A 15,820-nucleotide genomic window follows, 5' to 3' on the forward strand; every position below is an offset into this window, starting at 1 on the left:
GACCGTTTCTTTTACAGGACATCTTTGGACATTGCGCCATCTCCCAGTGGAGGCCATATTTGATGCGGACGGTAAACAGATGGACTTTATCCCCAACATTCGAGTCATCCGAAGTCAGCGGAAGACCATAAAGCTGATGTTTAAAAAGTATGCCTACTCTAAGAGCAACAATCACGAAGCCACGACTTACTGGCACTGTCGTAGCCGTCGCAATGGAAATCCTGCATGCAAAGCTCGGTTTTCAACCAAGAAGCTCAGGAACGGGCGCTATAAAGTATATCTGACCCAGCCGGAGCACAATCATCCTCCGAAAAAGCGTCACCTATAATCAGAATAATTATATTTTAAGATGAGAGAAATATAAAAAAGCCATGATTTGGCAAAATGACTTGCACTGACTATGAATCTGTATTTATAGCGAATAGCCCAGCAGTTGACTAGTTACTAATCACAATTGTACACTCTCCATCCACAGAAAGCAGCGTGGCGATCTACTCGGCAACTTCCCGGGGAAGAATGCAACTGATTTACGGAGGACAGCCATTCATCTTCGAGAAGACCCTAAAACTGTCTTCGGGAGAGGAGAAGCGCTTCTGGCGCTGCAACCAATGGTGGAACCAAAAGTGTCGGTCCCGTGTCTTTACCATCAACGATGTTGTCTGTCCGCTTAACCGATTCCACACGCACGAGGAGATTGTGCGCCGAAAGAAGCGAGTGCGCCGCGTGCCACCGGTGGAGACGATTGCCAAGGTGGTTGCTACAACCCCGAGGCAACCGCAGCCGCAACAGCCAACCCAGCAACAACAAGAGATTCATATGACCAGCGATGCAATTGCTGGAGCAATACTGGACGACGAATCCCCAGCTACAATCGATGTCAGCGAGCTGGGGATGCACCTGAAATACGAAGAAATCGTAGCGGATGTCACGGGCATTGTGGGAGCCACGCGAGTGGTCAGCCGCAGGAAGTGAAGATTGTTTTTTTTCTGACGAAATATCGCAGGGTCATTTTCCTTCTTTATCAAAACTCATGCTTTGAGTTTTCATTTTTGAACTTGCCACGTCGAAACCCAAAAGCCAGACAGTTTTGATGAATTTAAAAAGGCTAAATACAACTACTAGCCAATATTAACATTTTTATTATAATTTAAGAACATATATTTAAACCATTTTACTAAGTGTGAAGAAACATATTCCAAGGTTTCCTTCCTTTATTTGTCAAATTTTATAAATGCGTCATGATTTCTTATGACATTTTTGACACTTCTAGATTACATTCTGTTCCTTCTGTTATGCCTTTATTTAAACAAAATTGACTTAGCTTACTTCCATAATTAATAATACAAAACTGCGTTTTAGGAGACGGACAAGCTAGCACTTATGATTCAGCTTATAAACAATTTATTATGTGTACATTTAATAAAAGTAAGCCCCAAACAATGCAATTGAATCGTTGTAGAACCTTCGAACCTTCTTCACATCCCTCTTGAGATAACTACTTCTAGCGAAATAACTATTTACTAACGCATCGGGTCACATATTTATTATCTTTTAAGGTGACGTTCCCCAGTTCTACTTCACCAAGGGTCAGCGCGAGTCTGTGAAACTCAACTACAATGGTCATAGTTACGTAAAGTTTATGGAGAATGGCCGCGGCACCAAGTGGATCTGTGCCACCCGCTCCACCACAAAGTGCCGTGCTCGCATCCGCACCACAAAAAACAACCGCCTGGAAGTACTGCATGCGTCCCACAATCACGACCTTCCACCGCAGAAGAAGGATCGCGGTCGAATTCGTCAAAGCTTGAGATCCAAAAAGTGATTGGGAGTGTGACTCACTATGGCCAACTTCAAACAGGGAGGTTTTCCCTTACTATGCTAATCTTTTTCAGTCAATTTCAAAATAGGTATAGATTAAATTGGAAGTCATTGATAGTACTGATACTGAACACTTAAAGCTTCCCTTAAAATCGCTTGACTGGAAACCATATGGTCTTCTAATCATCATTGAACCGCCATAAACAAACATTCTGAGGCGCTGCCAACCAATTCACTATCATGAATCTGCCTTGGGTTGGGGGCTAATCTGATGAATGTAACCTTAATCCTCTCCATTGACCATGCTCAAAGTTTGATTTGGCATTCTTAATTTACAAGAACGCCTTTATGATCTTCCTATCTCAAAATATGCAAGGAATAATAACTTACATGATCAAAATTTAATAAAATAATTCAGCATAACGAGGGCGCCAAGATTTTAGTTTTCCAATAAAACATTTTATTTTTCATGCTTAAGTTTCCTACTGTAAAATACAAAATAAAAGTAAAATTTTCCATTTGGGACAACCAAAGCCAAATTGGCATAAATCAAAATAATAAAGATCCTTTTTAATCTGGGCCATCAAATTTGAACTTACACCTTGTCTTAGTCGATCGCATTTTGTGGGTAAAATCTCCTTTACTCAATTCTTTGAAGAGTGAAGTTCCTCGAAACAGGGCTCACACATCCAGTTGCTTCCGGGACATGTGTTGCACAGTGTGTTGATCCTCCTCAGACCCGTCCTGTTCTTTTTGAGGCAATTCACGCATTTCCCCTTCATACGGGGCAATCCCACATGCACAAAGTGGTGCTGGTTGGACGATGTGCGGATTATGTTGTCCGGATTTTTCAGGTTTAGCCTTCCAGCGGGCTCCAGTTTTATGACTGTGCTTAGTATTTTTTCATCCCGCACCAGCCGCACTTTTTGTACAGCTTTAGTTATCAAACCTGTAAAATAAGAGGAGGAAATATGTATAAAATGGTAATGATTTTATTTTAAATATAAGGGGTATACGAATAAAAGTTTAAATAAAAATTTTGCTTAAATAATATAATTAGTTTTTGGTCTTCACTAATTTGTACAGTTTTTTGTTCATTTATAAATTATACTTAAAGTGAAATTAAGCAAATGAAATATACAAATTGGGAAATTTATACAAAGTTACAATTTAATTTTACACATTTAAACCGTATGTTTTCCTAACTGAACTAATGTCACATTTAAATTGACATATAGAAATCTTTCCGATTAAAATAATATAGTGAACTAATTTTGTAGATCTCATTTAGTTCTTAAGATCTAACAATCCTTTTTATAAGGCTGAGATAGGCAATCGACCACTCTGGGGACAAATGTCTTTAGCCGTTCTGGTGGCTTGTGATTGTGAAATCCTCGGATTGATTTTATTGACTTTATGTGGGTGGTCAGCGCCGCAGTGCAGTTTAACTTTTTGTACATGGAGCATCGCCAGAAGGCGACATATTTCTCGGCATTCCTAGAGTAACAGCTGAAAGTGAATCCCTCATGGACTAGTTTTCCTCTATCGTCGTAGGTAAGAACTGAAAGAAAAGGATTAAATTAGTCAATGAAGACGGGAACTACGCATATTCTTCAATACTTCGCCTCCTAATCAGATCAGAACGAGGCACGGTTACTTTCAGGAGTTCAGATCTTTATTTCACATGAGCACATAGCCGTCAAGGGAATGGTGCAATTGGGTTTGCAAAGAATATATGTACTTAAAAACACCTTCATTGGCTAATCGAAATTTAGGGGCTTACAGCTATATTCACAATCTCATTCATTGTACTTCAAATTATACTCGATTCACTAGTTTGCGACAATTCAAAATGCACATCCGGGTAACTAGGATGAAAATACCGAAATAAGTGTACATAGTCCACTCCCTAGATATGTACTTTCTATAGCTGTTACTTAGTAACTACATTGCACTGCCAGGACCAGTTGAATAGAGTTGACCGATGGTCAAACTATTCGTGCATAAGCATCATGGAGGCGTGCATCAGATCTTGATCTGTCAGTTGCAATGTGGCCGCATCGGTAGTCAACTGGTGTTCATCAATAAACTCCTGTTTCTGCTCCTGAAGCTGCAGCTGTGTGAAGCTGTGCGTTCTGGAGAGCTTTCTTCCGGTGCTGACCGCTGCCATTTTGTTTCTCTGAATGATCTTGTCAATCTTCTCCGTGTGCGGCTGGTGGTTATGAAGTCCACCGGTTACACTCTTAAGACGTCCGTTTTCCAGGACGCAGCGAGATCGACAGCGCATTTCGTGCACTTTTTTTGAGTAGTTATGGCAGCGCCAATACTGTTTGTTGCTCTTGCGGCTGTGGCAGTTGTACATGTATCCATTTAACACCAGGCACGGTGTCGACCAGGGGCTCTCTATGAAAACTAGCTCATCATCTGAAAAGAAGAAGTTTGTAGGGTTAGTCAAGTAGTCAATATTAGAGATATCAATTTAATAACAATGGGGCGGGCAATCCAGTCCACAATGAGCACCATACTTTGTTTTGGTCTCAGTTTATTAGGAGCTATATATGAAATACGTTTACAGAAGTCAGTAATGTTTCTTAAACTATTTTCGAGGAGTCGGGTCGATTTCTTTGGACAAAATGTGGAATTGTGAATGGTTGCTTGACTAAGTTATATTTTGTCATTAAGATGTATAAAATGTGATAAAAATGTATAATTAATTTATTAGGGAACTGGAAGGCTTTGGTTTCCTTGGTAACCTAGAATGTCGATTGCGCGTTATTTATAAAGAATAAGCCAACACGATGCCAGCTATAACTTTTCTTATCCTTACAAAGACCATCCAACTGATTGACTTTAGTTGTTTAAAAACTCCCAAGAGAAATCGACGCCTTCCGAAGTTCGAGACGAATAATTAGCTTAGGTGCTGGCTGATAATTCTTAGGGGTGGTCTGCCTTCAGCAGGGATCGATGCTTGGCTTCCTCTGTCCGCCACCTGCCCACCCGTTGCCGTCCACGGTCTCGCTCCGCGGCAAGCTGCTCCTCCGCATCCATCTCCTCTTCAGCGGCGTCTACAAGGGCCTGCATCTCGATCTCTGTGGCCTCGGCTGCCGGCAGAAACAATTTGCAGTCCTTGCCGTCTTTGGCGGTCACAATGATGTTACTGCTGCCCAGGTACTGTGAGATCTTGGGGTTCGACGTGCAGATCTCGATGTACTCCTCCAGTTCCTGCTCCACCTTATACAGTTGTCGCTGGCCAATCCTCGACGCGTGGGACTCGTGATTGTGCTGCCGCCGGGCGTCGATGAAGTGGCCGTCGCGGGTGATGACCACCGCCTTGCAGCGGAGCTTAAGCACATCCGCACAGCGCCAGGTCGTCTGTCCATTGGCCTGGGTAAGCTTCTTGTTGTAGATGTAGTTCCGGAACACTAGCTGGGCGTTCTTCTTCTGGCTGCGAATGAAACTGATCTCCGTGTCTGCAAGAGCCCGAGGGAAACCGAAAGCAAAGGGGCGACAAGAAGGCGGTGAAGTTGGTTTAGTGGGCATAATATATGAGTAGAGCCAATGTCTAGTACCTATTCTAGTAAACAATCGTACATATGCATGTATAAGGCTTAAGTGCTAAGTTAGGATCGGCGGAATAAAACAACTTTAGTTTATACTTTGGCTTTAAGCAGTTTATTTGCACTCAGTGAACTAAAGAACGCGGCGTTACTGTGGTTTAACACTTACCAAATTTCAGCGGCATTGCACTTTACAACTTACGGTAGCATTTCCTTCCAAATTAGCATCGTTTGAGTTTTTAATGAGCATTATCACAGATTATCAGAAGAACACAGAGGCATTGCCAGTTACCAACCCCACCACTTTTTTAGCAAGCACCACACCACGCACGCTGCCACAAGCAGGAAATAATTAATTTGTAGACGAATAGGCCTTGCAAAACGCATGCAATCAAATAACAAAACAAATTTGCCTGCATTATTTTATGATTTTGCACGGCGTTGCCACTGTACTGAAGAGCCAGGGATGCACATGCAATAAGGGTTGCCGTAAGTGGCAACGCCGCCCTCAATCTCCCGCAAATGGCAACGCTACATATCAAATTTTATTCTTTATTTCTCTATACTATAATACAAATATTCAGCAATTATTTAGGACATATTACTATCCAGAGTTTATACAGAAAAGTTAAATTACCGCAACTTGTTCTTTTTCGCTTATGCACGATTAAATTAGTAAAATAAATCCGATCTACCAAAAAGGTTTGAAATCGCCAGACGATTATGGGAACTTGGCATTACTTAAATTTGTTCATAGAAATATCTAGTATACAGAAATTCAACAAAACAAAAATAGCAGGCAGTCCAATACATTTTTCCACCAAATGAAATATGAACGATTATGATTTCAGTTACTTCTTGAAATGTAAAAACAGCCCATAAATATTAACAGGGTCGATGGTGCACGAGCGAATAAAAATGGATGTCTACATATACATACGAGCATGCATAGCAGCCCTTTTTCTATTTAACTTGTCCACTATTAATTTTTAATCGATGGAGATTGAGAACAAATTATATGTACGAATAAACTTTGAAGACTCGGCAATGAATGCCGTTGCTGGATTTGCATCAGCAAGCTTTTACGTTGCTTGAACAAATCCAGACAACATCTTTAGGTACAATTGGGATAACTACCATAACAACGAACCCCAGTAACCTTAGCATCACCAGAGCATCGTTATTGAAACAGAAGTGCGCATGTTCAAATAATAACCCTTTGATCATTTAAGATAGCTTACTTCAATTTCAAATTGCAAATACTGAAAAATTTAGAAAAATATATGGGAAGGTGGTTTAAGTGTGCTGGTATTACCTTAAGTAGTTGCAGTTTTTCACGGGTTCAGCTTCATGGTATGACATCGGATCCGTCCTAGCAGGTTCATAAAATGTCAGCACTCTACTTACCTTTTAACTGAATGAATGTAAGAACGCGCGATCTGCGTCCAGCATTTAGCAAATATGCATCGGACAGCAAAGATCTGCCTAGTGCTCTTTATCGATTTCAAATAGAACACAGGCTGGTAAACTGCTTATTTACTACGAGTCGGTGAAGTATAGCTGAACTTTGTTTAAAACAAAATTAAGCGCACTTTACCGGACTTTAAAAGGACATGATCCGTTTGCGAAGCTAATAGATTTGGAATGTGATCAAGGTTAAAATGAAAATGTGACCCTTGAATTAGGAATCTTTTTTAACGTGTTTGCATTTCGCAAGCGGACTCCATGACCTTGAATATTTCTTATATCTATTGGCCTTTGGCCATGTATGCTGGGAAATTCAACCAACCTTGAGCCTCTGTGTTGCCCTGATCCGCGCTGGTGTCGACAAACGATGATTCACTGTAGTTCTGCGATTGTTGCTTAACCACTGCCTTGGAAGTTGTCGCCGTAACTCCGCCACCGCTCGTATTTGCCGCAGTCTGGTTGCCCGCATCCTCGTTCTCCGTGAAGTAACTGTCGTCGTAGCGCATGTCTCCGTAGGTATCGTCCTCCACATAGGTGCCCTCTCCATCACCGGCGGCATCGCCATGGTCCTCAGAGTAGTCAGGTTCAGATTTCGTGGGCAATTCCATGGGGAGATCAATGTATTCGGCTTCCTCCTGCTGTTGACGAACCTGCTGCGGCGATTGCTGGTGGAGCTTTGTTTCTGCCGCAGAGACCACAGAGGTTTGCACGGTGATCTGTTGCGGCACAAGTTGGGTAGTTGTCGTGGTTCCAGTTTCCGTGGTCGAGTCGAGAGGGTCCATCACATTTGCGGAGGTGCTTGTCTTAGAGCGCTTCACGCCGCCGCTCGAGGAGGCGGACGTCAGTGAGGAGCGCTGGGCGGAGCGTTTGTTTGTCGACACCAGCGTTGCCGTCGTCGTGGTTCCCGTCTGCAGCGCCTGCGTTTGGATCTGCTGCGCCGCCTGCTGTTGCTGCGGCTGTTGTACAATGGTGGCTTGGGGTGCGGCCGTGGTCTGGATGACGATCTGGGTGGTGCCCTTGTTGTCGTCGCCCAGGCCGTCGTCCACGGTCTCGATCTTATAGCGGGCGGAGGCGCGCGGCTGCTGGCGCTGCACCCGCTGAGCCGGTATTTGCTGTTGTTGTACATGAGGTGCTGCTGGCGGCGGGCTAGATTCCTGCGGCGGCTGAGGCGCAGGATCGTTCTATAAAAAATTATTGCATATTTTTTTAATGGAAATATTCAGGGAATTCAAAATTGATAAAATATACACACATTTCTCCTAACTAAATAGAAATCTGGTGAAGCTTCTTAGCGAATGACTTCGTTTAAATATTTTTAATAATTAATTATTGGACAAATAAATACATATTCTAGTTCTAATTCCCCTTTTCATTTAGTACAGATGCACTAAAATTAATTATAAAACAAATATAGCAAATATATTCATTTTAGTCGGGAACATAAAAAGTATATACCAATTAAAGTGTTAATGGTAAAGTAAAAAGGAAATCGCCAAAAGACTTGAATAGCAATAGTTGCTTTTTTATATCCGCTACAAATTAATGTTTATGCTTTGGTATCGAATTCGCTGCGAAACAAAAACAACCACTCAATTGGCCGCTGCCGTGCGAGTCAGAGCGGGACAAATGCTGGGCGCATAGCCAATACAGTTGTCTCTATCTGGCACGCGTGCCTCTTGGCATTTCGTTTGCGAGAAATTTCTCGGTACAGTCAAACCATGCTCTTATACAGACGCCAGCGCGTGTGTATGTATTGGGCGCGAACGGCGATGTGCTGGTTGCGTTGTTGTTGTTTGGCTTTGCTGTTCCCCCGATTCGATTTACCAGTATCCCAGTATGTCACATATAAGCACACATATACTTACATCCGTTAGCCCCTTGATTTGCAGCGATTCCGCGGTGCTTATAAACGCGGGCAGGGCGTCCTGCTTCACGTTGACCTCGCCGCAGTACATGAATTGGATGAGGTCCTTAAGCGCCGAGTGGCTGACGTTGTTCAGGAATACTGCAAGAAATGCGAAGAGAATGAAGGGTCAGAAAAGGCCGCCATCACATAGAGTTAGATATCAGAGGGGCAAACTCACCGATAGCGTGGGTGTTCGACGGCATCTGAGTGAACATCTTGCGGAAGAAGGGCGAGCAGACGGATAACACCAAACGATGGGCCTTCACTATTTGGCCCTCGGCGGCCAGGGAAACGTCCACCAGGTCGCCGCGGCATAGCGACTCGTGAAAGCCGGCCGACAAATTCGTGTTAAAGTTGTTCCAGCACAAGCTGAATTGCTCGTCGTCCGCCATCTTGGACGAAAATCAATACTTTTCTGTATCTATGCGTTTGCTGGCTGCAGGCGAAAAAGTGCAATGCGCGATTAATAATCAATGTTGCAACTAACTACAACGTTGTTTACAACAGCCAGGAGAGAGTGCCGAAAAATGGCAATATCACACACAAAATAAAATGCACCGCAGACAAAAAAAAAACTGGGAAATTTCACGCGTCTGTATGCGTGTGTGTTTGTGTGCGTACGTATGTAAAATTGCATTATTTTACTGATTGACTGCAAACTGCTGTGTATATTCACTTGAAACGCTGTTACTCACCTCTTGATTAAATATTTTTCCAATAAAATAACTATCTAAAGCCAGAATTGAAATTATTTTATTCTCGCGCGGGCAACGCGCAGAACGCGTCCGATTTCTTCGACGTGAAAATTAAAAGTGTTACCAGGCGGCAAGATTACTGGCGATGGCACAGTATAAAAGTTTCAATATATCGATAGTTCAAAATATTGATATCGTTATATTTTTATGAGTATTAATAGTTGATGCGTTATGATATTTTTTGAAAAAATTTAATTCGAGAATAATATATAATCGCTATAGTCAAATTCACGACTTAGAGATAACTACTTCCATATGAAAAAATGTTTTACAAATGTTCACGACTTGGAGAAAACTACTTACGTAATAAATATTTTACAAATGTTGCGCAGTTTTTTAAGAAAATAGAAATCGTAAGAGCCGTTTTTGAGAAATCTACCAGGATTTAGTGTTTTTTTTTTGACATAATATTATACATATATCAGGATCAGAGGCTATAGCCATAGGGAATTTATTTCCCGTATTATCAAATTTGTATCTTAAGCAGTAGAACTAACGTTTCTTATATCGAACTGTTTAAATAACTACTCTACAATACTAAAATTGGTACACACGGACTAAAAGTTAATAGCTAATTGAAAAAAATTGAAAAAAGTCAGTTAAAATCAAAAATAGTTTCAATTCGAAGTTTAACTAACCATAAAAAGACAGATTTTATTAAAATACTGCTGTATTTTTGCTGGTAGACGGACTGCTATAGTACATTTATCCATGTTGATCATTCTTATTATATCATAACAGTTTTAAGTGAAATTACAAGGATGTATGAGAGCGTAACATTAAAAGCAAACATATTCCCCACTATTATATTATTTGTTAGCTTAGTACACTCTTAAAATCAAGTGTGCGAAAATCTACACTTGAGCGCCACTTGACAACCGCTGTATACACAAAACGCGCGGACAAACGTAAATACATGGGGACTGTAAAACTTAAGGACTTTGCGATAATAAATACAGATACTTAAGCTCAAGTAGCGAAACCAAATCTGCATAAAGTGGCTGCGAACAAACAACCAATAAGAACGGGGATCAGGCAGCGCAGTTGTAGGAGTCGGATATTGAATCTGATAGTCAGGTACAATGTGTTCGATTGTGCAAAGATACTTTCATACTTGCATTTAAGCAGACAAGCAAACATGTTCGGATTTAGTGATGAGCAGAGTTCACGTATAGTCTGGATAGCATATATATACGTCTCTAACATCCATTTGATTATTGAATTAACGAATGGATTTAATTATTTTGTTAGGTATCTGTTAATTTCGACATTGGCCCTTGTGGCGAGCGATATATTAATTATAATGAATAAATTCAGGGATAACAGGAATAACACAATCATACTCGTAAACAAGCGAAGAGCGAGATGCCGCATTCCGATGCTGTGCTGTGATTGGCTCCATGGCGGCCATTTTGCTCGTGTGCGCACTGTGCACACACTGACACGCACACATGAACACATCGGTATGTGGCGGTCTGGGGTGAAAGTAGTACGCGTTCAGTACCAAAGTCGAGCTGACAAATTGCAGACACGGTCGAGTGCGCATCGGAACGGCGCTTTACGGCTCACGCGTTACGGTTTACGGTTTAAGGAATTGCGGATTTGCGAACTAGCGGACTACGGGGTTGCGACTCACTTACAGTTGCGCTAACGGATGCGTGGGGTGTGCGCCCGATTTTTCGATTGCCCGTCTACCCGTCTACCCGACTAGCTGACTAGCGAGATACCCATTCAAGTGTCGCAAGTTCAAGTGCGAATTGGCCAAAGCAAATTGTTGGACTTATATAAACCGAAGTGTTTTTCAAGTGGCCAAGTGATTGCATTGCGAGGATGTTGCAGCACCACCAGCAGCAGGCTCAATCGGGTGGCTACTACGATCACTACAATCAGTCGCCCAGTCCGGGGAGCCTGACAAACGCGGATGCCCTGAATACCACTCCCTTTTCGGTCAAGGATATCCTGAACATGGTCAATCAAACGGAGGCCTACGAAGGCTCCTACGGACATCTCGATGGGTAAGATTGCCAGTTTAGAAGCAATTATACATAAAGGGCCAACGGCAATTATAAGCCTATAGATCAGAATACTACGGGGAGAGTACTGTAGTCCCAAAGACTCTATGTGTTATCAATCAGCATGTTCTACTGAGCAAAATCGTATCAGAGTACCCAAACAAAAATACTATTATACACTAGCTACTCGTCGTACATTGAAAGTATGATTTCCTAAAATCAGTTTTTATAGTTAAGTGTGCAGTTCTGACAGTCTTTAACCCCTGACCAACTGTTAGTTATTCCATTTTTTACATATCAACTGGTATGTATGGCTATTTCCACCACTTCTACCTGTCAGTGACTTCTTCCCGAAGACAGCGCCCCTGCCCTTCCCAATCGCCTTTATTTATTTTTATTTAATAGGGCTCCATAGGAAAATTAATTTCTACCAATTTTCCAAAGAAAGATAATATTTTGATAACCTTCCGCCGAGACGCAGCAGAAGAAATCCTATGAAAACACATAGAAAGCATGAATTGCAAATAGGATCTGGGACTGAGCTGAGCGTCGAGCTCGAGGTTCGAAGTTACAGGTTCGAGGCTTTGACAAATCATCGTTGTTTGTTCAAGAGGCCGAAGACAAAGACTGGGAGACACAGTGTTAACAATAAGAACAACAAGGTCCGAGGCAGGCAGTCGGGAGTCAGGACGATCGCTGCTTCGCCCGATCCCTTCTGGGCTGGCCAACATGTGTGATTCGCATGTGTGGCCGCCGCGCAGGGGCGTCCTTAATTGCCTGATGAGCCATGAAATGATGTCACCATGCCACCATGGATCCTGTCGCGCCAGCAGGAAGTGGGCAAAAGTCCTCGGCCCCTGGAGCTGCTGTGTCCGGCGAGATGCAACACATGGCGGCCATATATGTGTGCTGCCCGTTTCTAACCTTGCGCTTTTCCTTTATCCTGCTTTCCCGCAGCGCGGTGACTGCCTCGGCGATTTTCGGCGCCGGCGAGTACCAGCATTCCCACCAGTACCTCAACCATCAGCAGCATCAGCAAACCGAGCTGCCGATACCGCAGCAGCAACTGCATCACCAGCACTTGGACGATGGCACCACCATGTCGTCGTCCCTATCGCCGCTCTTGCCACCCCCGCCCCACCAGCTGTACGGCGGATACCAGGACTACGGAATGCCCGCCCACATGTTCCAGCACCACCACGGACATCCCCACCAGAGCTTCCAGCACTCGGCCTCGGCCTACAACATGTCCGCCTCGCAGTTCTACGCCGGAGGCACGGCCTCGGCCTCGGCCACGGCCTACCAGACTCCCGCCTCATACAACTACAACTACGCCGGATCCGGAGAAGTCTACGGCGGAGCCACGCCCTCGGCGGTGGGCATCAAAAGCGAGTACATACCCACGCCCTACGTGACGCCCTCGCCCACCCTGGACCTCAACAGCTCCGCCGAGGTGGACAGCCTGCAAGCTCCGACGCAGAAGCTGTGCGGCAATCCCCTGACGCAGCGGCTCATGGAGACCGCTAGCAACTCGTCCTCCCTGAGGAGCATCTACAGTGCAGATGAAGGCGGCAAAAAGAGTGAGTATCTGCAGGGCACAATTACTCAAAGGAGAGGGGTGGGTCTACAAAAAGTGCATTGGCGGAAATAAGTTAACAACTAGCGAGATTTGTGGAATAGAAAGGAAGAAGCTGTGGGTTTATAAAATGTGTTGCACACCTCTTTTAAACATAAGAGTCTTTTAAAGTTGATGGTAATTAAAAATTACGAAAAGTTAAGGCAAACCCATACATACAGCGAATGCCCAATAATTGTTGCATTTCGAAAATAAAAACGTCAAGTAAATAGAAAAGTTTTAAAACGCAGCACTATAAAGTTATGTGATTGAACACTTTAATGACATTTTTTTTATAAAGCCCTATGCCAATGGATCGTAAAGTAAACCATCGCTTGAACATTATCCTAACACACTAAATATTCGACATATCTCATCTTCCAGAGGATAACAGCCAGGTGACCTCCTCGCGTTCCGAGCTGCGAAAAAACAGCATCAGTGGGAACAGCAACCCAGGGAGCAACAGTGGTTCCTCGAAGCCAAGGATGAAGCGAAAGCCTCGGGTGCTGTTCTCCCAGGCACAGGTACTGGAGCTGGAATGTCGCTTTCGGCTGAAAAAGTATCTGACGGGTGCGGAGCGCGAGATAATCGCCCAGAAGCTCAACCTGTCGGCCACCCAGGTGAAGATTTGGTTCCAGAATCGCCGCTACAAATCAAAGCGTGGCGACATCGACTGCGAGGGCATCGCCAAGCACCTGAAGTTGAAGACCGAGCCACTCCACTCGCCCACATCTCTGCCCCCGCCGATCCCAACGATTCCCAACCACGTGATGTGGCCCCCAACCATGCAGCAATCCCAGCAGCAGCAGCAGCAGCATCATGCACAGCAGCAGCAGATCCAGCACATGTAGTGGGCACCTCGCAGGACGATGGATTCGAGTCTCTAATTTATTGCAGTTTCAAGCAGAATACAAGTTGTAGTGTAAGGAAAACGCCTCATAGCTCTAGTACTTTGTTTTATGTATGTATATATTGGACAATAAATAAAGCTTAAGACCAACATTTCAGGGAATATATTTCATTTTAGATGGGAGGACTTTCTGATTAGATTTGTAAGTTGGCAATAAAATGTCAGGATAAGGAGATGGTTGACATTTCCTTGATTAACAAGTAATGTTACATTATATTCCAGTGATTCTTGGATTAGAAAGGTAATGTTTCATTCTTTAAACTGGTAGGAATATATTTCGACTTTAAATCAGGGAATACTTTAATGGAACTTTTTACATATTGAACAATTTTCGGTTTGTATCCTTCTGTATTTTGAAAGTCAGCTCAATACAACTGATTTTAGTGGAGGATCAATCAGAATTTCAGCTTGGCCTGTCATGCAAACTTGGACCACAGTATCCCATGACTCCTTGTTCTGCCGCACTCGTATTTATATCTTCATGAACAGCTTTCGATCGGCCACCGATCCATTAGGCACCGCATCTGCGTATAATTGCCGCCGATCGCCGCATAAATCAATTTTATCGGAGCGGGCGATCAGTTTTATGAAAAACCAATTCGAAGGCGAATGAAAACACCACAATTTCCGCTTTAGTGAAAATGGAAATGTTTTCCCTTTTCTACTTTTCGCAGGGATTCCTGGGGAAGGGGAACGGGGGAAGTGCGTTGGCGGCAGACATTACAAAGGTTGCATTTATGAAACGTTTAAGTGGCAGCAATGCAACTGTAAAATGTTTTCCTGCCTCCCCAGATACAGATACCCTCCTTCAGATATGAGAAGCAGGGCATTTTATGACAGCCATCGGGGCAAAGGCTAATATTTCATTGGGGGCTGAGTCTGGTGGTGGATCACTGGTGTCGGTGGTGTCGGTGGTGTTGTGGCAGTGGCATATCAATTACTCCGCAAACATATGCCAGGGGTCATCGGGTGAACGGGGGGTTGCGGCCACAGACCAACAAGTGCAGCTGATCACACTTTCCGTTTGAGTTTCCTCATTTCTGACAGCCGGAGCTTCTGGGGTTAGCCGTCGGCTAAATACTCAGATTTTGTTGCCTTGGGTTAAGTGTCAATCACGGGGATCACGGATTAGCTCAGCTGCACTCAATGAAAATATCTTCCAAACTACAACGATACTGATCATCTGTAGCGTAGCTGGAATTTAAGTTTTAGTTTGCAAACTTTATTTTAAAATCTGAAAACGAAGGCTCCTTATAACTTTCGCTCTCTCAACTGAGAAATTTTACTGAAAATTCACGAGCAACCATAAAAATGGTTAATATAAATACAAAATGTCGAAGGAAGCGCTTCCGACCCTTCTTAGCTATACGTATTCCAGATCATTATGACTTGCGTAGTCGAACTGGCTTTTGTCCGTTAGTCTGTCCGTATAAATATCTCAATAATTAGAGTGTATCGGACAGCCAAGGAACTCGACTGTAGCGTTACTCCTAGTTTATTAGAGTTGAGACAGAAACGGCTCTCAAGCACTAACAATATGTAAACATAGGTCGAAGCAATTAATGTGGATTAAAAATGTATTAATTGGTTAGAAAAGCCCTATTCTAAATTTAAATTTTTTCTATATATGCATTATTTGTAAGGAAATTACCTTGGCTGGCGATACTCCTTCTCCTGAAGGTCGCTATTTCTCTAAACTCCCAGCGTCCCAAGGAGGAGTCCGTGGAGTTACCAACAAAACGCCCTCGCAGGCGGAGGATAATGCATGTCAAGTGGCACT

The 15,820-nt window shown here is 43.3% G+C and overlaps 4 protein-coding genes across 30 annotated transcripts in view; 3 read left to right on the forward strand and 1 right to left on the reverse strand.

Moving 5' to 3' along the window:
* The window catches only part of LOC6535942 (modifier of mdg4), a 28,690-nt gene extending 19,096 nt beyond the window's left edge, over positions 1 to 9,594 (reverse strand). For 20 of the 27 annotated variants that reach the window (XM_015191976.3, XM_015191960.3, XM_015191964.3 and 17 more), the window contains exons 1-4: positions 9,444 to 9,593; positions 8,927 to 9,184; positions 8,708 to 8,847; positions 7,165 to 8,023 (exon numbers count right to left, since the gene is read on the reverse strand). In XM_015191976.3, the coding sequence (XP_015047462.1) occupies positions 7,165 to 8,023; positions 8,708 to 8,847; positions 8,927 to 9,140 (1,213 nt within the window). In that variant the 5' untranslated portion in view covers positions 9,141 to 9,184; positions 9,444 to 9,593. Of the gene's footprint in view, positions 1 to 2,373; positions 2,768 to 2,855; positions 3,380 to 3,471; positions 4,243 to 4,343; positions 5,289 to 7,164; positions 8,024 to 8,707; positions 8,848 to 8,926; positions 9,185 to 9,443 lie in introns of those variants that run through there. The other 7 variants (XM_039375590.1, XM_015191982.3, XM_015191970.3 and 4 more) reach the window with 6 other exon arrangements.
* LOC6535938 lies at positions 31 to 388 on the forward strand. Its single transcript, XM_002096518.4, has one exon. It carries the CDS (start codon positions 80 to 82, stop codon positions 326 to 328), a length of 249 nt encoding a protein of 82 aa, XP_002096554.2. The 5' UTR covers positions 31 to 79; the 3' UTR covers positions 329 to 388.
* On the forward strand, positions 517 to 1,949 carry LOC6535939. Its single transcript, XM_015191988.3, has 2 exons — positions 517 to 1,425; positions 1,557 to 1,949. The coding sequence occupies exon 1, from the start codon at positions 517 to 519 to the stop codon at positions 970 to 972; it is 456 nt and encodes a 151-aa protein (XP_015047474.2). The 3' UTR covers positions 973 to 1,425; positions 1,557 to 1,949.
* A 1,317-nt stretch (positions 9,595 to 10,911) lies between the features above and the next one.
* On the forward strand, positions 10,912 to 14,142 carry LOC6535943 (muscle-specific homeobox protein tinman). Its single transcript, XM_002096523.3, has 3 exons — positions 10,912 to 11,518; positions 12,473 to 13,095; positions 13,515 to 14,142. The coding sequence occupies exons 1-3, from the start codon at positions 11,334 to 11,336 to the stop codon at positions 13,979 to 13,981; spliced, it is 1,275 nt and encodes a 424-aa protein (XP_002096559.1). The 5' UTR covers positions 10,912 to 11,333; the 3' UTR covers positions 13,982 to 14,142.
* The last annotated feature ends 1,678 nt before the right edge of the window (positions 14,143 to 15,820 follow it).

This window comes from Drosophila yakuba, chromosome 3R (assembly GCF_016746365.2).
Source record: "Drosophila yakuba strain Tai18E2 chromosome 3R, Prin_Dyak_Tai18E2_2.1, whole genome shotgun sequence".
Lineage (NCBI taxonomy): Eukaryota > Metazoa > Arthropoda > Insecta > Diptera > Drosophilidae > Drosophila > Drosophila yakuba.

Bases quoted from the DNA above. Each gene is read 5' to 3' on its own strand.
- LOC6535938 (XM_002096518.4), top strand. From the start codon at position 80: ATGGACTTTATCCCCAACATTCGAGTCATCCGAAGTCAGCGGAAGACC.
- LOC6535943 (XM_002096523.3), top strand. From the start codon at position 11,334: ATGTTGCAGCACCACCAGCAGCAGGCTCAATCGGGTGGCTACTACGAT. The intron at 11,519-12,472 runs GTAAGATTGCCA...GCTTTCCCGCAG, and splicing joins TCCTACGGACATCTCGATGG to CGCGGTGACTGCCTCGGCGA. The intron at 13,096-13,514 runs GTGAGTATCTGC...CTCATCTTCCAG, and splicing joins AGATGAAGGCGGCAAAAAGA to AGGATAACAGCCAGGTGACC.
- LOC6535939 (XM_015191988.3), top strand. From the start codon at position 517: ATGCAACTGATTTACGGAGGACAGCCATTCATCTTCGAGAAGACCCTA.